This window comes from Aythya fuligula, chromosome 20 (assembly GCF_009819795.1).
Source record: "Aythya fuligula isolate bAytFul2 chromosome 20, bAytFul2.pri, whole genome shotgun sequence".
In the NCBI taxonomy this organism is placed as follows: Eukaryota; Metazoa; Chordata; class Aves; order Anseriformes; family Anatidae; genus Aythya; species Aythya fuligula.
In genome coordinates, this window is record NC_045578.1 from 452,321 (window position 1) to 476,562 (window position 24,242).

Sequence of the window (24,242 nt, forward strand, 5' to 3'; positions counted from 1 at the left end):
GGTCTGTCCTGGGCATTCAGAACCCGCTTACAGCCTAGCCATCTACTGATGGTCGTGCCTGGTGTTTTTCCCACAGGCACTGGTTTGCAGTTTTTGACCTTGAATCGAGATGTCCTATATTGTGCAGTCTCAGTGCTGTGATGTGCCCCTGCTGCTCTTTGTCGCCAGTTTTCATTTTGACTACCCTAAATAACTGCATACCACAGGCCATAGCACTTCACTGCCTGCTCGCTCTTGATCTCATTTAAAATACAATGAACAGCACTGCTTCCAGCACAGTCACTGGGAATTACCCTGAAAACCCCACTGGTACAAAACTTTATCAATTGTCACCTGCCTTTCGAGCAGTTGCTAATCCAGGGGAGACCTGTCCTTCCATGTCAAGGCAGCTTTTTTTTCCAGAGCTTTCGGAAATAAACATGCTCACTAGTGTTTGCACATCGCATGTGTGAGTTCCCAGGTAACTGGGTACATGTGATTTGGCTCCGGCCATTTGCTCCTATACTCCTATCTGTTGCTATTAAAATCTCTGCTATTGATATTTTAATTTGGGACAGTGCCTCAGACAACAGGACACATGCCATAAGCAATTTTACCTTTTCCTGTTCTGAGCTGTACCCCCAAAAAGACAGTTTTTCCCTCTCAAAAGCCACCTCTGCTTGGCTGAATGACCTGAATTTGCCTGCAAAGTCAGGTCTTCAGAGGACAACACCCTGAGCTCTGCAACACCTGAAGATTTTCTCTTTCTGCTGCTTCTTTTAACAAGCTGTCTTGGTTTGCCTTTTTTTTTTTTTTTTTTGAAATTAAGCACTACTCAGGGAAATCTCTTTTTCACGGGCCTAGAGACTACAAAATTGACTACCCAGGGGCACACCAGACACTGTTGCTTGCAACAGTACCTCAAGCTGTGCCTATCACAGCTTGAAGGATGGCAACTGGGGAAAATTAGGACCTGCCCATGAGCACCCCACCACATTCAGCTTCTCAGTCCTTGCTAAGCAGGTGCTTTCAGTGGCAGCAGTGCAGTGGTGCTGTGTAGTTCAAACTCCTCCAGTGAAGCCAGGAAGGGCAGGGTTGGGTCCTCAGCAGCGACGGAGAGACATTCATCTCAGCACGTCAACTGCAAATTGCAGTTAAAACTGCAATTAAAGGGTTTGAGGGTTTTAAATCATCAACTGGCGCTTCGCACAAAATGCCATTAGCAGCTGAATGCCTCTTTAGAATTAATAATGCAGTTATCTGGTAATTCAATAGCATTGGATTAGCCAAACGGAGTGGGTGTCCTGGTGAAAGCATCCCCACTCCAGCAAAGCAGCTTCAAAGCAGAGGCAGTGAATTTGAAGCAGGCTGATTTTGGAGCCCTGCACTAGACAAATTCATGCATTTCCTCTGCCTCCATTGCTCAGCTGCTGAGCCTGAGTGCAGAGGGCTCCAGCACCCCAGGGCTCCCTGATCAGATCTCGGTAGCCAGAGCACCACCTGGGGTGGCAGCTGGCACCCCAGGTCTCCACTTACTTTCTGAACTGCTCCAAGAAGCGGTCCCGGTGGCCCTGCAGTGTGTCAGCAGGCAGACCTGGGAGAAGCAGCAGATATAAACCTCACTCCGTGTCCCCACCTCAGGAAGAAGCAGGGCTCCAGGGGCAGCCTGTCAGCAGGGACAAGCATTTTGCAGGGACACTTGTCCTCCTCCCGGTGTCCAAATGGGGAGCCCCAGCCACACACTGGCAAAGAGTGCAGACACCCGGGTGTTGCTAAGTGGCCAGCCAGGCTGCTTCCATGTAGGATGCCCCAGCAAGCTGGGCTGGGGGCATGTGGGTTCCCGGAGTCGCCCCATGCATAGCCTGCTGGCTCGCCACATCCCCTCCACCCCTCTGAGCTCCCTCTGAGGCATGGGGGGTACTCACAGGAGTGGAGCTTGAAGAGCAGCTTGACTGTGTAGTCGTAGAGGTGGCTGCAGTCCAGGATCACCTGGATGAGCGGAGCAAGGCGGCACTGCCCCGCAGCCGTGACCGACACAGACCGTGACATGTCCAGGGAGCTGAACACTGGTGGGGAGGAGCAAGGACATGGTTCAGAGGGGTAGAGGGAATGTCAGGCTGTCAGAGCTAGGATTTGTGTAAACCAAACAGACAACTGCCTTGGAGCTAATGGTCTGCACTCCTTTACAGCCAGAGAATAGTGACAGCCCTCTGTGGCTGGCTCATTTCTTCCCAAACCGGGTGTTTGACACAGGTCAGCTTGCTGGGGCAGTCACGGAAATGCCACCCAGAGCAAGAGACCTGATGGCCTGTCATGTAGCCTCCGTCATGTAGCTGCCTCCGTCCCAGTTTGTGCCATGAAACTTCAGCAAGAGCAGAAGCTCCCACCTGTGACTCTCCGGCACCACACTGGTGTGGGAACTCCTTGGCACCATACAGTGAGGGTGCCTGGTCCGGAGCCAGCCTTCAGCAGGGAGCAACAGGACAAAACCCACCCAAGCATGTGCAGGGACCCTGAGACTCCTCTCAGCTCCCAGCTGAGCTCCTGAGGGATGAGACCAGATACAAATACTAGAAAAAGGCAGAGGTGGAAAGGAGCTTGGCGCATGCTCCAGCCCTGGGGTGGCTGCCAACCACCTGTTTTGGGAGATGACTCTGGGAGCAGGAGGAACATCACCGGCATCCGAGGTGAGTGTGCACAAAGCCAGATGCAGCCCCAGGGCAGGAGCGTGCTGCGGTGGCAGACAAAGCAGGTCACCCTGTGCTAATCCCAGTTGGCTGTGCTGCTCAGCCTCTCCTGCACACAGATCTGTCAAGCCTCTGTGCTGGGAAGCACCAAGCAGCCTCGGGGTAAATAACAGACAGCACAAATATTCTCCAATTTAGAGGCAGGCGGGAGCAGGGGCTGCACTCCTGGTGTGTGTGGAGCATCCTGCTGCACCGTGTGTGCTGCTGGGGAGATGCTCCAGAAATACCCAGGAGCAGATGGCAGGGATCCTCTGCAGGGAGCAGAGTACAAGACACACTGGAGCATCCCACATAACTGCAGGGGACATGCATCCCACTGCACTCCTTGACTGTTAGAGGCACGTTTTATGGATCAGGGTCATGTGTAGGGTGCCTAACCAAGAGAATCTTCATGTGCATTTACACAAAGCACTAACACAGCTCAGTTACTGAAGCACTTACCAAGGTACATGACAGTACAAAGGGGGGAGCTGGAGGCCAGCGAAGTGAGGTCTTGAGCACCACAGCCTCTGGTTTCCACAGTACATCTAATTATATCTAATGTGTTCCCATGCAAGTCCTAGGAAAGGGATGCCTGGCAGCTGGGAAGGAAGGGCTGCTGCCGTATGTGTCTGGGGACCATCTTCAGAGTCTGGTGTTATGCATCCTAAGGTGGCCTTGCTCTGGTACTTCTTTAATTTGTCCCAAACCCAACCTTGCTAGAGTGTGCAGAAGCACATTACGGTCCTAAGACTTTAGATTGACTTGTTTTTACCTCCATGCCTGATTACAGCCTCTGAGAGCATGAGGAAGAGAGGGTACTCCCACACCTCTTCCAGCTCCAGCACTACTGCAAGTACCTGGGGGAACTTGTGTTCTCCACTAATAAAAGCCAGAAACTGTCACAAGCTCACAAGTAAGATGAGAAGAAACTCAGCTGAGGAAGGCTGTGGAGTGGGAGCCTGAAGCTGGGGAGTTAAAACCAGAGGCATGTGGGGGAGAGTGGAGCTGTGCATTGCAGCTGACCCCACACAGAGCTGCAGGAGGGCTGTGATGAGGCTAGAATGGCTCTGACATGGAATAAGTTCATCTAAGAACAACCGTGGTGAAGTGCACGGAAAACAGATAAGACCTGATGCCCTCAGACAACTCCCTTCCCAGAGCCGGTGCTGCCGCATGGCACACACCAGGCCCACACACTAGGGTGATGAGGGGCTTACCTGTCTGGAATAGGTTCAGCTCACACTCCAGGTAGTCAAACATCTCCACCGTCAGCTGGAAGCTATGGAAGAGGGGCCAGGAAGGTTGGGCAGTGTCCCTGCACAACCTTACCCCGTGCCGAGGTGACACACTGCCTGCCTGAGAGGTACGTGACAGCCCTGGCAGGTGGCTTTGTCTGCTCACAGTGCCCATGGCAGGTGGTGGGGACAAGGTGCCAGACAGGGACACGTCCCTGGCTTGGAGGGGCAGCCGGCGAGGGTGCGCAGAGCTCCCCATCCTCCCCCTTGCCACCTGCCTGTCCCGCACTCACAAGTTATTGACGTCGCTCTCCCCTGCCTCATCGAGCTGCCGGTCGGACATCTGGAGATTGCCGGGAAACCGTGGGTTCTGTGGGGGGAAGAAGCAGTCAGGAACATGGAGGGGCTCCCGTGCCCACCGTGGCTCCACACCAGGACACCTGGCCTGGTGTCCCTGCTGAACCAAAGGATCCCGAGCTGGGCTCCTCAGTGCTGAGCAGGGGCTGCTGCCCCCAGGTCTGCCGGTGGGTTAAAGTCTCGATGTCCATCACCAGATCCCTCCATCCTGGCAAAGCAATGCTGAGAGCCCCAAAGGGGCTTCACCTCATCCCTGCAGACTCCAGACTGAGGACAAAGGCAAGTGATCACCCTGAAAGCCCCATCCCTTGCCAGAAGGAAAAGTGACGCTCAGCAAAGTCCCTCATCCACAGGGCAGGGGCTGCAGCAGTGGGGAGCGGCTGGTACCTGCTGCTGCAGGGGGTAAGTCCTGCTGAAAAAAGGCTAACAAGAGGCCTGCTGAGCCCTGGGTGAGCAGGAGCCAGAGCCTCCATGGTCCATACAGCCTGTACTTCTAGCAAGAAAAGTCAGTTCCCTCTGGGCTTAGAAACCTGCCCAGCTGCAAAGAGATGGGGCAGCAGCTCCTGCAAGGCTGAAAAGGAAAGTGCTGCAGGGCAGAAAGGAGCTGCCATTTACCTCGGAGGGCAAAGCCTCTTATTACTGCCCCTACTAGTCAAGGTACGCCATACTATGGCTCCAAACAGAGCTGAATAGGGATTACAGGTACAGGCCTAGCTTCTGAAAATATCTTTTCAGCAGAGCTCAAAAAGAAAGAAAACACTGCAGGTACCAAACCTGCCACAGCCAACTACTTTAAGCATTAGAGCACTTGAACCCACACAAGGCAGTGTTTGTGTACAAGCCCACAATGACTTTTCATTCTGTTCTTGGAGGAACGCCTTTATTTTAATGCCACAAGCATAAGAGAACGTCTGCCTAAATAATAAACTCCATCAACGGGCGCACTGCTTCCCAACACCCCACAGGGCACATCACATTCCTTTCTATAAATATATTCCCCATCACCTTTGGCAGCCAGCACTGGCCGAGCTGTGTGCAGGCATGCTGCAGCAACAGACCTGGAGCCAGCCAACTCTGACCACATCCTCTCCAAAACTCAGCCCAGACAAGGGACCTGCACAGCAACTCTGCTCTGGAGGCTCAAAACAAGCTCCCGAGGCAGGCACACAAGAGAGGGGGGAAAAAAATCTAAGCTGTTCCCCTGCTCCGAGTGGCCAGAAGCACCCAGAGTCCAAGAGCCAGAAAGCATGGATTTTAGTGAGTGAGAATGATTATTTGAGCTACCAGACCACAAGCTGGAGACATCACTGTGTGGAACAGGATGGGACACCATGCTGCTGCTCTGCTGACTCTGGCTGGGACCCAGCCCTCCCACACCACCCCATGTTCAGCGATGTTTAACAAGTAATTTACAAGAGATGGGGGCAGACCCTCTGGCAGCTGTAGAAGAGCTTTGTGCTTCATCCATTGCTGACCATGGCCAATAATCCTCAATGCTGGTATGCAGGTTGGAGCAGGTGCTGCTGCTCATCCTCTTCCATGCACAAACCAGGACACCCCACTGGCCTGAAGCCCCGGCTTCCCTCCCTGTGTTCCTGGTGATACATGAGAGCTGGGCTCCACGCAGGATTTTCAGGACATTTACACTCCAGCACCGGCTCCTGCCCTGCCTGTGCTTCCCCTACCTGGCCCTGCTGTCAGGCAGGAGACCTTCCTGCTGTGCACTACAGCTGCTCTACCTCAGCCTGCCCTGCTCAGCCCGGCACACTGCGGCTCTGCCCCCTCTGCCTGCCCAGGTGCCTGGGCTCCTGCAGAGCTCAGGAGGGGATGTGCACCCCAAGGCTGGGGGTCTCTCCGTACTTTGCATAGCCCCCTGCATTCAGCACAAGGAAGACCATGCCAGGTGCCACCATGAGAACAGCTGTCCCTGAGGCTGTGGTCCTTGGGACACTTCTGATCCAGACACTAGCAGTCTGGGGCATGTTTCACGATGGTCACAATACAGAAGAGGACATGCTGGGGTCACAGCCAGGATGACACTCCTGCAACAGCTCTGCCTGTTGCTGTCCTGCATTGCCACCAACTTCTGCCCCTGCAGCTCCCTGTAGCATGAACTCCCACAGCCCAGCTGTGCTTTGGGAGCAGGGCTGAGCCCCAGGCTCCCCAGCACCCATCCCTCAATGCAGCAGTGGCTCAGCAAGTCCTACCTCTGGTGCCTAGTGCGACAGCCAGGCTCCACCAAGCCAGACGGCATGGCTTAGTGCCCTTGACATGCTTCAACTACCCTTTGCGAGGCAGCTCATCACTAAGGTCCAAGTGACAAGCAGGCTGGGGACACGTGGTGGTGAGGATGGGATGGGATGGGATGGGATGGGATGGGATGGGATGGGATGGGATGGGATGGGATGGGATGGGATGGGATGGGATGGGATGGGACGGGATGCTCACCTTTGTGTGAAACTCCATCTTGGTTCTCAGCAGTTTGAGGTAGATGCTGCACAGCTGTCCATAGCCCTCGCTCAGGTGGCCCTGGGGATACCAAGAAGATGTTCAGACCTTGGGCGGGCTGTGCCTTCAAAAAAGCCTTCTTGCCTTGCTGCGGGCAGTGACAGATCTGACCCCTGCCTACCTGGACTCCTGCCCCATCCTACTGACCTGTGCCTCTGCCCTACGCTGCCTGGGTCAGCAGCAGTCAAAGGCCCAGCACCTTCTTCATCTTCCTCCTCCTCTTCCTCGATACACCACTGCCATACAAGCTGGCCAAGTGTGCTGTGCCCTCTGGGGTACTAAGGGGAGTTCTGTGCACTTCCACCACCTGCATGTGGTTTAGGCCCTCTATATGGGCCTGGGGAGGGTCATGGCAGGGGATTTGGCCACCATCTTCTCATCTCAGTCTCTCATATTGCAGATTTCAGTTCTGCTTTTGACTATCAGAACACTTTTACTGGGTTTTGCCATAAAACAGAAAGCACATCACAGAATCATAGAATAACAGAATTGCAGTCAGTTGAAAGGTACCCACAAGGATCAGAGTCCAATTCCTGACTCCACACAAGACTACCTAAAAATTAAGCTATATTTTTGAGAGAGTGAATGCTTCTGGTATTCCAGTAGGCTTGGTGCTATGAGCACTTTCCCTAGGGAGCCTGTTCCAGTATCTGAATATGTTTAGTTTTGCCCAACGTGTTTGATTTTGATGGAAGTGGATACTGAATGCGACCTGCACACCAAGTCTGGTGTGCTCAAGCCACCCACCCATCACATTGAGCTCAGTTTCAAGCTGCATCTCTTCAACCCTCCTTGGGGGTCCTGCTTGCCTTTCAGCTGCCCTGCGCCCCTCTCCTGTGCTGTCTCAGTGATGTTCTTCTCCACCAGCATCATCTTCCTGCTTCACACATCCCCACAACTCCCAGCCCATCTCCTGCAGCCTGCCTTGCCCTGCTCTCCTGAACTTCTGGTGCCTGATTTAACCTACTGTATCTGGAAAAAAAGTCACTTAAGCTATTGTGAGTATTTCTTGCTATAAATACTCCGTCTCATTCACCCCTCTCTGCAGCATGATGAGGCGAACTGAGCAGATACAGCACTTCCAGGCTAGGAGGCTCTGGGGAGGTGTTGAGACTGTGCTGACGGGCAGAGTGAGCCCCGAGGGATTTTGTGCGTCCCTGGTGCTCAGAACCCAGCATCTAGCTCCTCGCAGGTGAGATGACCACACAGTCCCTGCTGAGGAGCTGGCCCCAGTTCACCCTCCGTTTGGGCAGCCACAGAGTCCCACAGCTGGCAGGGTCAACCACTTACCCACATCCTGCTCATGTCACTCAGCTCATTCTTGTACCTCACAGAATCCTTCAGGACCTGGACAGATGAAGAAGAAAATAATCAGCAAATGAGGGTGGCATGCCCGGGCACTGACGGCAAAGTGTGTGTTATCGTGACCCAGCAATTAGTCTAAGGAATGGGTGCCCTGGACATGTTCCTGACTCTGCAGCCAGCCTGCTGCCCTGTTACTTCCCAGCCCCAGAGTGCCTCCATCTCCCTGTCCATGCATAGGGCAGGATCCTGTTTGGCAGCTCCTGCATGCATGCCAATACCCCGGGGACAGTGGTTCCTCCAGCACCATCACTGCAGCCATGGTAGGCACCAGGGTGAGTTATTCTTCATGACTTAGTGCGGGCTATTGTGGGCAGACTGGCACCATGAAGGCTCCTGCAAAGCACATGGGGAGGGATGCCCTGTCCAGTCCCTGCTGAGGACTCCCTGCTGCCTTTCACTACTCACAGCTGCGGGAGGGTAACGTCTGGCTGACACCCCTACTGCCCCATGCGGACCCCCAGGAAGAGCTTTGGTCCCAGGTTGGCTGCTGAGCCAAGCTTGCTGCACTGAGAAGCATTGGGACACTGGTACCAGAGCTCTGCAGGACACAGCTGGGGTCAAGTCAGGGAGTGGAGGGACTCCAGTGTTTTGGGGACAGACATCAGTTCCAGCACACAAAATTCAAGGAAAGGGTCAGGAGTCTGAAGGGTGCTGATGAATATGAGGTCTCCTCATGCAGTTGGGAGCGTGGGACAGCACTCACGTTCGAATGGCCATCGCGGAGGAGCTTGTGGAAGACGTGGCAGAACTTCCAGCAGAGCACGGCGTTGCCTGAGAGCGGCAGCCTGTTCACCACTGACCAGAAGGTCTGTGCCCCCTTTTCGTGGTGCGTGCCCAGGATGCATGGTGGAGGCTGGTCAAGGAAATGGGGGTGGAAGTTGCCCCACAGCTTGGCTGGCTGCTTCGAAACCACTCCCAACCCTGCAACCCCATCGGCATAAAACATGGGGTCCTGCAGAGCATCTGTGCCCATCCCTGTGAATTTGAGGGGACAGGAGAATGAACCCCACAAAGCTGGGCAGCAGAGTGTTGATGCCAAGTGTGGGGCAAGCAGGGCTGCTGTGCACGAGGGACATGCTGTCCTCTCCCAACCAGCACCCGCAGAGCTGAGGGAAGCCTAGCCACCAATGATAGGCTGCCAAGCACAGGCAACGCTGCCCAGGCACCCTGCACACCACTGCCCCAGGAATGCCACTGCATGCTCAGAGTCAGGTGGGCAGGTCCCTCCACTGACCCTGCTGCGATGCCAGAGGTCAGCTTTTAGTGACAGTGCTTTGACCCAGCATCATCTGCCCCTCCATTCCTCCCATCACCGCTCCCACGAGATGGCCTGGACTAAATGGACGGATTGTTGGTGCCATGCCAGGAAGCCCTAGCCAGCAGGGAGAGCCCCTGGGGGTCTCATCCAGCCCCCCCAAGCACCCCAGCAGCCTGCCCGGCACCCCCACCACGTGCTGCCTTGCCGCGGGCCCTTTTCCAAGCAGCCCCAGCCAGCTCCCACGCTTGCTTGTCCTGTGGCCAACTCTCGGAAGGATATTTCTGGCGTGTTTCTCCTTGACAGCCACTTCCTGTGTATTAATAGCCTTATTGATGCTGACAGTCTGAAAAACAGAAGAGGGGGGATGAGATGGGAAGGATTTGGGTTCCCCCAGTACCCCTGCTCTGCCAGCACCTGTTGGGGCCTGGGTCCCATCCAGGTCCCCGGCCCACGAAGCAGCTGCTGGCCTGTGCCAGCTGGACACTGCCCATTCCTGGATGCCTTTCTGGGATGTGCCTGGCATCTGCCAGGTTCAGCTGCTGCCAGAACTCATTTACTCAGCATAATAATGATGCAATTAAAGCAGCGACCACAAAAGGACCCTCTCCTGCCCTAGAGGTGGTGGCTCAGGCAGGGGAAGACAAATTTCTCCCCTGATCTTGGATCACGGGTAGCAGCCAGCAGCTCCAGCTCTGCTTTCTGCTGGGTGCTGAGCAGAGAGGGTGTTTCAGGGAGGATGGGGAAATCCAGTACTGGAACGGTGAGACCACCATGAGCAGTACAGAGCAGAACAGGACCTGGGATGGCCGTGTCATTTGGCAACAAACAACAGGTCCCAGCTTAATCACTGCCAAAGTGGAGTGACGGGTGTGCACTGGACAGAGGAAATTGAGCAGCTTTGTGAGTACCTTCAGCCATGGGATAGTTTTACCATGTGCATGGTGGAGGAGGGCAGGAGATGCACCCCCAACAGCTCTCCCCATTTCCTGCTGCAGCTTTCCCTCCTCCAGCCAGAACCCATTGACCTCCACGTCGCAGCCCAGCTACACTCCTGCTCCTGCTCCGTCTGTGCCCCCTCCCAGCCCCACCATATGCTCCTCCCTGCAGCCAGGGACTCCCCAGCTGCTCCCGCCCCACTTGGAGCTGGCACAACCCTCCCCAGTGCAGCCAAGCCCACCATACCCTGAGGCTGCTCTCAGCTCTCTGCCAGGAAAGGCATGGTTTGCAATGCAAATGTTGCGGACTTTGTGAAGCCCACATTGAGAAGCATAGGCACAGAGTGAGAAGTCAGTGCGCTCTGTAGCCTACAGAGAGGCAGTTGCTGGAGGTGTTTTCTTTACAGGATTTTGAGTGTTTTTTTAGCCTTATCCTCCTTCTGCATCTGCTTTCTCAAGTATGCAGCAGGGCTGAGAACTGGACTGGGCCTAGAAGGTGTTTTGGCTCTCACAGGCACACAAACCTTGTGGGACTAAGCCTGTTCCAAGCCCAGCCACAGGCAGTGGTCAAAACCAAGCGGATCAAGGAAGCTGCTTGGTGTGAGTGCTATGGTTCTGGCATGGAGCCACCCGCTCCGCAGGCTCATGCTCTGCTCACAGCAACATCCAGCACCTGCTGGACACCAGAACACTCACGTTCCCAGTGCTCTGTGAGGATCCATGCTATTGATGGAAGAAATAGGCTGGCTCAGCTCTGTCAGAAGTAGTTAATTACTGATGCAAGCCAATTAAAGCAGTGGGACTGATTCCAGTGCCTTACTCATTGACAGTCCGTCCTGCATCCCCGCAGCACTCCACATCTCCAAAATGTTCTCATAAGGGAAGCAGGACCATAGGGCAACCAAGGGCACAGCCATACACACCCCACGTGCAGCTGGGCATGGCCCAACCCCCCAGCAAACAAGGTGAAGCACAACCCACCTTCCCCCCAAAACATCTCTGCCCCCAGGCACCCGCCAGCTGGAGTGGGGACAATATGCTTATGGGCTGAGATGGCTTCTGCTTGAACTCACAACTGCAGCCTCAAGAGGAACCGCCTAGGGCCAAGCACCCCTCTTTAGACAAAACGGTGTGTCCTGGTTGTGCTGTGGGGACACTGCTGCTCATTCCAGCAGTGGACAACAGCATGGGGGCTTTAGAGCACGGCTAATACATTTATCCCTTTGCTTTTTTTCACTACCACCCATATGGCACAGGCTCTGCTGAGGATACACATCAGTCGCCGGTCATGCTGCGCTGCTGCTTGCCGTGCTCCCTGCCTGCTGTGAGCATCCTGCACCAGGCCAACCTGGCTGAGGTGTGGGCACAGGGCAGAGCCTGCTGCTCGGCCTTGCTTAATGGAAGCTGAAAGAGACCCTGCAGGGATGGTGGAGGGAACCCAGATGGTTCCTTCTACAGGAGGCTGCAGGCCAACAGTCCTGGCTCACGCCCTCCTCACAGCTGGGCTGGGCTGGCTCCAGAGGGAAGTGGAGCCGGGGGGGTCCTGCATGGCCTCTGTTCCCCCGGAAAAGCTGGAAGTGGAGCTCCAAGCTTAAACTGCCGCTTCCTGTTGGCTTTTCCTGATGAGTCAAGGACAAGGCTTTGGTGCAGGCCTGGCAGGCTCCTGGCACTAGGAACCCAAGTGGAGCGGGACAGCAGGGGCAGCAGCCATGACGCCATGCCTGGTCTGCTCTGTGTGGTGGCCTCTGGGAGTCCCGTCCCCAAGCCCTGCTGTCCCTTTGAGGCCTAGTACAGATGATGGGGAGGTTTTGGGCTCGATGGCCCAATGATGCTCCAGTGCTGCCTGCCACCACTGGCTCAGGCAGAGCCGCCACAGGCGTTGGGCTGGAGCAGTACCCATGAAAGCAAACAGAGACGTGGAGCAGCAGCAAGAGTGTTTTGGCTGCAAAAATGGGTCAAAAAGGCTGAGGTGTCTCACGAGAGATGCTGGGCTGTCTTGAAAGGAGATTATATGCCTTTTATGCCAGCTGACAGGTAGGGAGAAGCATGGGCGAGGCACCGCTCCTAGCCACTATGGTGTTTTAATTGTGAGTTTCTCCATCGCAGTAGCTGTTTCTGACCTCCAGGCCATGAATGTTTCCTTGGTGGTGCCACAGCCCTGCTCTGGTTTCTCTGAGCTGATGGAGGGATGCCAGAGCTGGCACTGGGGCCAACATGGGGAGACTGCTTGGGGAGACAGGCATGCAGTGGAGATGATGCCTCTGCAAATGCACCCTCCCTGTACCCCCTCATTTCCTCTTTTGTGCAATCCTTTGGTGCGATGCCGCAAATTTGGGCTGGAGAGGAAGTGAGAGGAGAAGCTGGTGGAGCGTCAGTGGGCCCCATGCACACAGCAAGAGCTGCTGGGGTTGCACCACTGCATCAGCATCCCCACAGCAGGGCCATGGGGCTGGAGCACGGGGCACAGCTCAGGTGAGCACTGACGGGAGCAGATCAACCAAAACATGGCTCCGGGTGTGTGACCGCAGGCACCACCCAGAGGAACAAAGGGGCACAAAAACACATGTGGGATCTGAGACAGAGCTACAGAGGGCTCTCTGAGTGCAGTGAGACCAGTCCCTCTCTTTCACATGCACATGTAGATATGCACATCCTCATCCCCCTTCCAGATTTCCCCAAATTACAAGCTTAGCATCCTTTGAATTGCAAATCTCCTATTATGCAGAGAACAGTTCAGCTCTGCACAGTAGCTGCATGGCGCCTTCCCACATCTCCTTTCATTTCCAAAAGGAAATGAGTGTTGATTAAAGAATCCAGAGCTATTTCAAATTATTTGGAGAAACTGAGTAAGTTGCAGTGCAAATCCTCTTAGTAATGCTCCTCATTTCTCCTTAATTCCTTTCTATAAATGGATAGCTGGGATTGAGCATACCTCCGGAAAACTGCTCTCAACCAAGCCCTGCAGACACAGGGGCTCCAGGGGAAGCAAATGAGAAGATCTGACCAGCACAGAGCTGCCTGGAAAAATTTGTGAAATTAATTAAAATGCAAATCCCAGCTCAGCAAAGCTCCACTGTGGTCGCTGGGCAGCAGGGCCGGGGAGCAGTACATGACAATCCCCCTGGGAAGTGAGGGAGCCTTCCAGAGGTGTAAATCACAGCTGCTCAAAGGGCACATGTCTCTTTTTAAACATCACTCAACTGCAGCAGCCAAAAGCAAAACACAGGCTCTCCAAGCTCAGGAAAGGCTTTCCGCTGCGACGTCCCGAAGCAAAGTGGGCTGGATAACGCCTGCAGTGATTCATGACCCACTCAGGACTGGGAGCTCCTGAGAGCTGCAGTAAAGCACAGGCATGCCCAAGGAGGCAGCTACCACGCAGCTCAGCCTCATGGCCTTATACAGTAGCACCCAGGCAGGGAACAGCCCTGGTTTTGTACACAACCGCAGTGGAAGGGAAGTGAAGAAACAGAGGCTGTGGAGGCAGCATGGCAGGCCAGGTGGCATGCCTCATACACACACATGTATACACATGTGTATACATTTCGTTGTACAAAATAAGAGAATGCCCAGCAAAAACTGAGTGGCTCGCAGCCTTCCATCATAGTCCTAAATGCTCTCTTTGAACTGGGAGTGAAAGGAGACATAAAAAATATTTTCCAACCTTTAATCTGGGCAATTTGGCTGCATCAGGGGCTTCCATTCCTGGACCCATGAACTTAGAAACAAAGTGCTCTTCTGCCTCCCACTGAGGAGCTGAAGCCACTCCAGGGATCACACACCCTGAGCGGCTCAAATCAACCACAGACTAATACCCAGAAAGGCACAAGTCTCATCATTTGCCTTCACTTGGGCTGTAAGAAACAACCACATTTTTCCCAAAGCAATGCTTGCCTCTGGCTTTAGACACCCTGAAACCTCACCACATCCACGAGGGTTTGCACACTGCATCCAGGGCTGGAGATTTACTTAATGTTCACTTGGGAAAAGAAAACCTCAGCTCCCAAAGTAACCTGCTCTCTGAAAGGCCATGCATGGTCTGGCACAAGCCAATGGCTTGGGGCAGCGCAGGGCACTTTGCTACAGGGAGCGAGCACTGCATGTGAGGTTCTTCTTGGTACAGACATGGCCAGACCAGAGGTGACGCTGCACCATGTAACACCACTGCCTTTGGTTCTACTCTCCTGAGGGTTGGGAAGACAATGACTTCAGACCTATATGATGCTTGCCTCGCCAACCATTATGCTCACCTGCACAAGTCAAAGCATGACATGAGTGTTATAGAACAGCACATCCAGCATGTGTGGTGTTTTGAGGAGAAAAACCTACTGCTCTGGGACAGGAAGGGGTGGTGCAATATTAGAGGTCTCCATCTTATTCTGCACACCACAAAGGCAACACAAGAGGGCTGAGCAGCTGTCGGACTCCTCAGCAAGATCTGTGGCATCTGCCTCATGAGCCACAGCACTGTTATCACAATAGAAAACATAAAATAATTCAAGGGATGCACATTTTGAGTGCATCTGAACATAAGAACAGAGGAGACCATCCCACTAGCTCCCAGCTACTCCTGAGGGCAGCAGAGTTGCATCAAACTTGTGGAAAGCATCTGCAAGTCGTGCTTCTATGAACAGTATGTGCAAGAAATTGCTCCTAGAAGGTGGCTTTGTGGATCTTCCAACTCAAATAGTAGGCTCAACAGTATCATGAGAGGCAGGGTGGGAAGAGACAGAGAAATTTGATCGCTCCCACTGCCTTTGAGCCAATCAAAGAGAAAGAATGAAGAAAAGCACTCAATTGACTTGTGATGGGTGTCAGAGACTTGAGTGAGAAGTCTGATGTGGATAGTGGAGATCTGGCTGATGCCAGGAAGGGAGAGCCGAGCTGTTAGCATAGGTCTGAAGGCTTTGGTTATACCGACCCTGGAAACAAGAGCTTGCTGCGTTAAACACCACCTCACACAGCACTTCATACCATCCTGGTATCAAAACCCAAACAGTTGGGACACTTGATTTCTCAAATACCATAAACAGCTTATGCAGATTAATTACTTGGACACACTCCAAGCTCTGAATTTTATTCCTTTTTTTTTTTTTTTTTAATCCAACTTAAGGAACATGGACTCTTCAACACACAGAAAAGCTTTGGGAAAGAAAGGACAGAAGGAAAATCAATTTTGGGGAGAATTGCTGGCAAAAACTAAGGCTATGGAATAGACCAAACCTCACTAATGACCATCCAGGGAGTTTACGCAGTAAAGCCTGGGATCCATTTGAAACCTCCAGGTGAAACAAGTAGTCAAATGAAAAGTCAGCTGAGACTGCAGCAGAACCTGGGAGTGCTCCAGCTGCCTCAGGAGCCAGCATGGATCCTGCTCAGCCTCACTCCTTCCTGCAGCCCCTCTGGGAAAAGAGCTGTCAGCACCAGGAGGCAGGCCATGAGGTTGGCCAGAAACCACCTCCTTCCACCAGATGCAGCAGCTGAGAACAGAGCCAGTTCACTGGTTTGGGTAAGAGAGCTCCCCATCAGACATCATCCCCCTGGGGCACAATCAGACCTGCAGTGACCAGAAGCCCCAGTGCAAGCAGGACACTGGAATGACCTGCCAGATCCAGAAGCAGTGAGAAAACCACATGGCAGTGAGCCCTTACACACGTTGACATGGGCACCATGAGCACCTGAGCCCTGCTCCCACTGGGCAGCATGGATTCCACTAGCAGAGCTTCCCCAGCTCCTCTGTAGCCACTCCCCCTGACAACCACTCATTACTCTTCTTACTTAATTATTGATAAGGGCATGATATCATCATCAGCCAATTGCACTTGTGCCCCACATTGCCCAGCCTGCTCTGTCATGGCCAGAAGCCTTTTCCGCACACTGTCCCATTAGCCAGGCTTTTAATTTTAAGTGGGGGATTTTATGCAAAGATAATCTCTTCCACCAGTGGTGATTTGCATCAGTGGAGGGAGGATCACTATGTTTTCTGGGTCAGTGTTCCAGGAAGGTCCCTCCACAGTCTTCAAATACTCCTGATACTTTCCCAGTGGCCCCAACTGGAGTCTTCTGCTTGCTGACAAATACCAACATTCAGGCACTTTTATAATAGGGGAGGAATCACGGGAGAGATACAGGATGCCTGAGGATGCAGGGAGAAGAACCAGAATGCCACATGCTCATCTCCAGATGAGCTTTGTAGTGACCAGCAGCCATCCCAGGACCAAACTTGCTTGGGAAATGTTAAATCTTATGGAGATGTCTTCAGGACGAAACTAGTCCCTTCAACAGCAAGACAGCCCTGCAAAGCACATCTCAGAGTACAGCAATCTCTGCTATCTCCCATGTGACAGCACCCTGAAGTGCTCCGGGATGAGGTGACAGCCCCATGCACTATGCCACGGACTGTTTAAGCACCAGACGCAGAGCTGTGGGTCACCCTGCCTGGCAGGAAATGCCCGCGCGCGGTAGCACCAGCAGAATGGTCCCTGGCTGGGCGAACCCCAGGCTGTAAGGCAGCAACAGGCACTCTTGTGGAAATCCTTCCTTGCAGCTCCTCCTGCAAAGCAGCAGCTCCTCTGAACAGAATGAGGAGTCTCTTGCCACTGTGGGCAGATGTGAGAAAATTAAGGGAGCGTTCCTCTTCCCTACGTCAGTTTGTTAAACGAACAGCCACCACCCAGACAGATGGCTGCAAGCTGGTTACTCCAGAAACGTCCAGGTGTTCCTTGGGGACACCTGGATCCTGTGCAGGAGCCAAGAACAGCCTGGACCCTGCTGGCTCCCTGCTGCTACACCCCTGCCACCTCATCCTGTTCCCAGCCCTGCTCTGCCAGAGCACCTGTGCCCCCATCCTCGCTGCTCCCAACCTGGGGGTAGTGAAAAGCAAAATCTCCCTCTCAAGGTGACCAGCGCAGGGGATGGCCGTGCCTCCATGCCAGGATGGCTCCTCATGCCCTGCTTCCCTCAACCCATCTCCATCCCTTGTGACCAAGCAGGGGCTGGCCTTATGCATCCCGGCTAGCCATGCGTGGCAGCTTGAGCAGACAGGGCACGGCCTGTACCCTGCTAACCCAAATGCGGGGTGCATGGCAACGTGCGGGTAGGAGTGCACCCCAACACAGGGGAGCTGCCTTGCAGCGGGGATCAGCTTAACCCCAACGACGCCTCCCGCCGGGGATGAATCCCCGACAGCTGGAGTACGGTTTCCCGTTGCAACACGTCCAGTAACACCGGGCTGTTTTCTTCCTGCTTTCACAGCAAAAAACACCAAAATTCGGGTTGGTGGGGGTTCGCAAACAGATGAAAGTGCCAGAGCGCCCGCCTCGGGAGGGAGCAAGCCCTCAATCCCAGCTCCAGCAGCTCCCCCCGGAGCACTGACCCTCTCCCCCGGGGCCGCTGGTCCCCCCCTCCGCAGCCCTCGGAGCGCCGCACCGCTGCTGGGGGCCCCGGAGGAGGAGGAGGATGCACTCACCATTTGCCCGCCTCCATGGCCTCTCCAGCCGGGCTGAGGCCGGCTCGCCGGAGCCCGATCGGCGGGGAGCGGCCCCGCTCCCCGCTCCCCGCTCCCGGCCGCAGCGGCTCCGCGGCTCCCACGGCGGCGGCGCGGGGCGGGAGCGGGGCGGGGCGCGGGAGGCTCCGCGGAGGAGCTGGGGGGGGGGGGGGAGTTGGAAGCGCGCACCCGCACGCGGGCGCGCTTCCCGCGAGCCACGGCGCAGCCCCGCGGGGTGGGGGCGGGGGATGGGAGGGCCGGCGGGGGCGCGCTCGCCCCCGCGCTGGACAACAAAGGCGGCCCCGGGCTGGTGGCCGGGGGGGAGCTTTGTGGGTGCCCGGCTGCACCCTGGAGCTGCGGGCTTTGGGGCAGCCAGGAGCGCCTGGGGAGGGCACCGCCCCATCCCTGTGCCCCTTCTCCGTGCCCCCCGGGCGCTGCTGAGGATCCTACACCCGGTGGTCCTGCAGGTGACCTGTCCGTGCTCTCTCTGAGACAAGAGCTCATGGGCCGTGATCTCTCCTGCAACAAAAAAAGCAATCAGGCTGGTACAGTGCGCGTGCTCCCCGTCCTCGGGAGGCACAGTGTGCCGGCTGGCATCACCTGGCCGTGGACCAGAGAATCCCCCTTCGTTGTGGGACAGGAGGGAACACAACAGCAGGTCAGTATCTTTGCTGTTCCAGCTGCTACCAGTGTTTGAGAAGCTCTTTAGCATCTTCAGATGGGGGGTATAAAAGAAACCCAAACATTCTATAATCATTCTTTAAAATTCCCAAAAGCAAATCCAAAGCAGGTAGGAGGAAAAGCATCATGGCACTGAAACACAGCTAACCCTCTGCAGAAGGCAGAGAAGAAGCTTCATGGCCTCAAGCAAAAAAATGTTCTGTGATGCTAGCCCTAGACTAACTCAATAAGCCTCCCAGATTACTACTTTAGTCTAGTCATGGCACAGCCCCTTGTTAATGGATGGTGACTTGGCTGCTCTTAACAAGATTACAGAATTCGACATCCCATGCACTCTGCAGGGACCTGTGGGGACTGAGAGCCACCCCTTGGGCCCAGGAGCACCCAGATCACGCTGACCCAAGTCACCAAGCAAGTTCCAGCCATGGGGGATGCTTTTGGAGCCAAGACCAGGTAGTGTTTTCCCTCTGGTGGCTCTCAAAGTCTCCACCGAGATTCCCATGTGGGACAGACACACAGACACACTGCTTCACTGCAGCTATGAACCTCCTCCTTTTGCTGGACTGACTGATTCTAACCTATAGCCAAATTTTACACCTTATCCATTTGCAGCTTTCACCCACTGCCCTCACCTTGTAGAACCCTGGCAATGTGACAAAAAAGGCCAAAAGAGGAATTTCCCACTTTAAATGAACTGTGACGCCCGGTTCCTACGGGAGCAGGTGGTCTGGTCCCTGCTCCTCGTCCCAGCCCGTGGGTATGCACAAGGCAGCACGCTGGGTGTGGGCACCAGTCCCCATCGTGGGCACTTGTCCCCATCACGCCAGGCATGACGGGGCTCCGAGCACATATGCACAGTAGCCTGTGGCAGGAAGGGTGCATCAGGCCCCTGTGGTGCTGGCGGTGGAAGACGCAGTACCTACTGCAGCAAGGGAGGCAAAACCAGAATTGAGTGCTGTGACTTGAGAAAGGGAGCTGGGTCTGCTCCCTCCTTGCTGCAAAGCCCTTTGGTCAGCGACATCCAGCTGGTTATGGGATAGTGGGAAAAAGCTCATTATCTGCCCCAAGAAAATCTTGGTAACTTGAGTACAGACATTACAACCGAAAACCGACTGGCATCTTTCCCTAACGCTGTGACACATCTGGCTGCTTTGCTGCACTTCATGCACAGTCCTATTTTAGAGCAAGCTCTCCCTACCTGGAGGTATGTGTCATCAGCGATCTGCTGGGAACCAGTCCAGGCCCATGCGGAGGAAGACCTAAAGATATCCACCAGCCTGCAAGGTGATCCCAGCCATTGGGGACAACCTCAGACTATGCTCGCACCGCAGCCTGCTCTGCAAAATAGGAATGGACACCCACTGGATGCAAGAAACCTGCTCTACCCACTGCAGCCCCCCTCCTGGAAATGCCTCCAGCACAGAAGATGAGAGCATTGGTCCTCACTACACAGCCCTGCTCTGTGGCATCCCCAGCCTGATCTTCCCCTGGTCAGTGGGATCCAGGAATTAATTAATCCAGCATCAGCTGGATTTACCATTGCTCTGAACTGGACGGCACCAGCACTGCATGGCTTGCTGTCCTAGGTCCATCACACAGCCCCCTGTGGATGCAGAGCACCAAGAGGTTCCAGCCCTGCAATTAGCACTTGCATGGGGATTTAATATCTTATTTGAACAAATGGAGACCTTAGGGCATGTGTGCAAGAGCAAACCCAAAGGTAAAGTGGAAAACAAAGAGAACCACTCACATCCTTGGGAGTAAAACTCAGTCCTGACCCCCACCAAAACATGCATAGGACAGATGTGAATTTTCCCCCTATGTCACCTGCATCAGAAATGTACAGCTTTTAAAATAGTTTGTAGGATTCCCTCTTTAGCAGATACATTGGTGACACCATGCAATGCCCATGAGCTTCCCATACTGCATACTTGCTGTTTTACCTCCTGTGGCTGGCTTTCAGCTCCAAGACCCCCTTCATGCCACCATGCCCTCCTGCAAGGCAGCATTTTGTAGCAAACCCTGTCAGTTCATCATCCTTAACCTTGGCTTTCAGAATGTTAATCTAGGGCTAGCACAGAGAGAAGGAGGCAGGGAACCAGCATCACAATGTGGGATCAGGCCCTGCGTGAGCATCTGCCTTGGATGCTGCACGGTTATTGCCATTAGAGGAGTTCTTGTACAGAGGCTTGAAGAGCTGCTAGAGCTGATAGAGACAGGTCAGTGTCTCACTCATGTCCCAGTTGTGGGACAGCGCAGAGCAAGGACTGTGTAGCCATCGGGGGACAGGGAGTGCTCCAGGCCTGGAGCTTCCCAGCAAGGAGGGCTCTGACAAAGCTCCTTGGCTAAAGGGCAAACATCAGAGCCAAGGCAGCTATAGAAAAAAACTCTGAAAAATAATTTAGAGGCAACTTCAGAAGAGTCTCCAGAACAAAGGGAAAATAAAGTTCCCCACTGGCCAAGGAAGCTGCACTCCCAAAGCATGAAGCAGGGAGGGAGATGGCCACACGTGCTGAGCCCTGGCATGATCCGTGAGGACAAAATCGCCCTGCCATAGGGCGATTTGTACCCCTGGATGACCCCCTCGCCCTGCCACAGGGGTGACACTTCAGAGAAGTGGCCCAGGGTGCAAGTTTCTTCCTTTCTGGGCTCATCTGAGCCACACAAGATCCCTGCTGTGGATCCCCTGCCAAGCAGGAGCCCCAGGGCGAGCTGCTCCTGCCCTACATGGTGCTCGCTGTGACTGGGACAGCTGTTCCCAGTGGCTCACATAAGGATGTCAAAACACTGAATCTGCTACTTTTTGTAGCTGCAAGAGCAGCAGCTCCGCTTTCAGCATGGTTTCCCTGAAGTGCTATACATACAAAGCAGTTTTATACTCAACTTGCCTGAGGGACAACCCAAATCCACCTAGGACTATGCAACGTTAAGTGAGCTTGCTCCAAATCTCTGCCAGTTTGCAAACACACATGCAGAGCTCTGGACAGTGTCAGGGGTGCAGTTTTATCAGCCAGGGGGAGCACACAACCTTGAAGCCTCTCCCACTTCTGCCAGTAGCACTGGGCACAGCTGAATCATGTCTGCTCCAGCCCTGGAGAGCAGGGCTCATGCTTTAGCAACCTCTGTGCTTCGATCTGCAGGTGTATGTGCAGACTGGTCAGCATCCAGCACCTTTCCACTCCAGAACTGCCTCACTTCCCAGCAATTTGGGAAGGGCTGCAGGAAAACCGGCCCTAGACAGCCTCCCCAGCAGCCTTTTTTGGGCCAATGCACTCTGGTCATTAGCAAATGACCATGGCTCTAGAGGGGTACTGGAGACAGGTGCCTGGAGGTCACACGTTGAGGGACAAAAGCCAGCAGGGCATCACAAGCAATAATGCCTGCAGCACAGCCTTATGCACAGCCTTGACCCTGCCTCCCCCAGCTCTGGGAGCTGTGGGTATGGTGTGACATTCCCCCACAGCAGCAGGGGAGGCAAGGCTGTGCTGCTTGGGGGAGCAACCCCTGCTCTGTCCCTGTGTCCTGGTGCCTCCTCTGGGCACAGAGCCCCCTCCTCCCCAGCTGTGTTCAGCCTCCACTGTGCTGAACTTAGAGACCCTCGGCTAGCCCTGGGAATCAGCCACAGCCTCCAGTGGCTCCTTCAGGGCTCTGCAAAATGCTTGGCTGAGAGGTGCAGCACAGCTGGGAGCGCTGTGGGCAAGGAGGGAGGAGAGGTGTCCATCCTCTGCCCTGAGCTGGAGGGAGGCTTTGGGAGCATCTTTAAAATTTATTTCAGCAGCTGACTCCCACAGAGATGAAAGGAGTTAGGCATAAAATGTCTTGGCAAATGCAGCTTTTTGTCATTACAGACAGTTTAACAAAGGTTAGTCAAGTAATGATCTACAAGTCATTTTATTTTATTGGTTTTACATTTCTTACTTCTATTTGAGCAAATCTCTGTCTGAGCTCATGCTTTGAGGTGAGATGAAGTGGAAGCCAGGTCCTCTCTGTGGCATGAACCATGTCATGTCTCCAAAAGTTCTTGTCTCTCCCTTCCACCCCCCCCCCCCCCGCTATTGTTCATTTACCAGGTCTAAAAATAATCTGAAGCCTTTTAAACCATCTTCCGTTGCAGCCTCCTCCCTCCTCGATGACTAATAATATCATTTGCTCCTCTTGATCTTTCTCTGTTTCCCAAATCTGCCCAGAGAGAAGAGAACCAAGCCAGAGCTGAGGCACCCACAGCTTGGAATCACAGTACATGTCATGCAGGATTTTCCACAACATTCTTCCCCACAGTGAATTTGCTGGTGTCCCCTTTGTCATCCCAGGGGTGCAAGGCTGACCTATGCTGCTGGGGGCTCATCTGCTTCTGCTTGGGACACTGGAGCTGTACTTGCACGGTGGCTGCTCCTGTGTGCCAGGGCAGCACATTTCATCACTGTGCTGGGAGTTGTTTCCTCAATTATTTCTCTTCGGGGGATGCAATCTTTCCCAGCTGCATCAGCCTGCTGGAGCAGTTCAAACCAACCACCCCCACAGCAGCTCTCGCAGCTCACAACAAACCAGCCCTGCCCACTTAGGGGGACACCGGGACCCTGCAGGAGCACCAGCAGCATGGGATCTCCAGGAGCTGGGAAGGACTTTCCCAAGCTCTCTGCATAAGGCAGAGCAGCAGGTTCAGCAGAGAGACATCCAGCACGTATGAAACTATTTGCTTTCTGTTTCACAGGCTTTGGCTGGTCTCAGCACATCTCCTCACCTTGCACAGCTCTGCACCACAGCCTGTATCGAAGGGACGTGCTGGTTGAGGATCTGCTGTGCTGGGTTTCATTTCTGACCCGTGGAACTGGGTGAGCACCTCTGGCTGTGCCAGGAGCATTGGCTGTGTTGTGTTTTTTCAGAGAAGGATGTGAATGCCAGCCACTGGGTGTATTTGTAATACTTCCACTTGTAGGAAAACCCACCTCACTATTGCTTGTTTGTGGCTTTATTTATTTTTTTCTCCCTGAACTGTGAGATCAGATCTTTGTAATGCAGAACAACCTCACATGCTTGCATCAGGCGCAAATCCTCCCACCCTTTCTCGGGTACCAGTGACATTTGTCCTGTAGCCAGCAGCTACCTATATGCATGGCCTCGACCTCTCAACAGTCTCCTGGGTGAGCACTGACTCTCCTGCACGGGACCCCTAGGGGTAGGGGCAGGCTCGGCAATCCGCAGGATCTGCTGCAGCTTGCAGGCATGTATGCTCTCTGACCTCACACCTCTGACTTCCAGATAGGACCCTGCAATGAGCAACCTGCAAAAAAAACCCTACACCCATTAACACCCAATTACATGTTATGTAAAAATATGTAAAAACCCTGAAAGGGTTACAATCTGAGGTGAATCAGCTGCTTTTTTTGGTACCAAATCTGCACTTTAGGTTGGATTTCAAAGTTGCTTGGGTGCTCCAATGCTCCTGAAAATCTCCCTGGACAATTATTGCCCAAATACCTTTGCAAATCTTGATTTAGGAAAATATCCTATTCAGTGCAGTACTTAAAAGCTCAATGCAATTTAAAAATCTTTCTAATGCTGCAGTTTCCTGTGCATGTGAAAGTGAGGAGGAAAAGCTGATCAGCTGCAGGTGGGCACGGGCCCAGGGCTCGCAGTGCATGGATGCTCATGGGGCAGGGAGCAGGCAGCTGTGGGAGCAGGCAGCCCAGGCTCCAGCAAAAAGCCAGCCCA

The 24,242-nt window shown here is 54.1% G+C and overlaps 1 protein-coding gene across 2 annotated transcripts in view; it reads right to left on the bottom strand.

Moving 5' to 3' along the window:
* HIP1 (huntingtin interacting protein 1) overlaps positions 1–24,242 on the bottom strand; it is a 48,150-nt gene that overhangs the window by 9,856 nt on the left and 14,052 nt on the right. Inside the window, exons 1-9 of one of the 2 annotated variants that reach the window (XM_032200892.1) lie at positions 17,832–17,945; positions 9,711–9,774; positions 8,877–9,019; positions 8,099–8,155; positions 6,749–6,829; positions 4,237–4,313; positions 3,926–3,987; positions 1,905–2,045; positions 1,516–1,573 (exon numbers count right to left, since the gene is read on the bottom strand). In XM_032200892.1, coding sequence (XP_032056783.1) covers positions 1,516–1,573; positions 1,905–2,045; positions 3,926–3,987; positions 4,237–4,313; positions 6,749–6,829; positions 8,099–8,155; positions 8,877–9,019; positions 9,711–9,774; positions 17,832–17,834 — 686 coding nt within the window. In that variant the 5' untranslated portion in view covers positions 17,835–17,945. Of the gene's footprint in view, positions 1–1,515; positions 1,574–1,904; positions 2,046–3,925; positions 3,988–4,236; positions 4,314–6,748; positions 6,830–8,098; positions 8,156–8,876; positions 9,020–9,710; positions 9,775–17,831; positions 17,946–24,242 lie in introns of those variants that run through there. The other variant, XM_032200891.1, reaches the window with a different exon arrangement.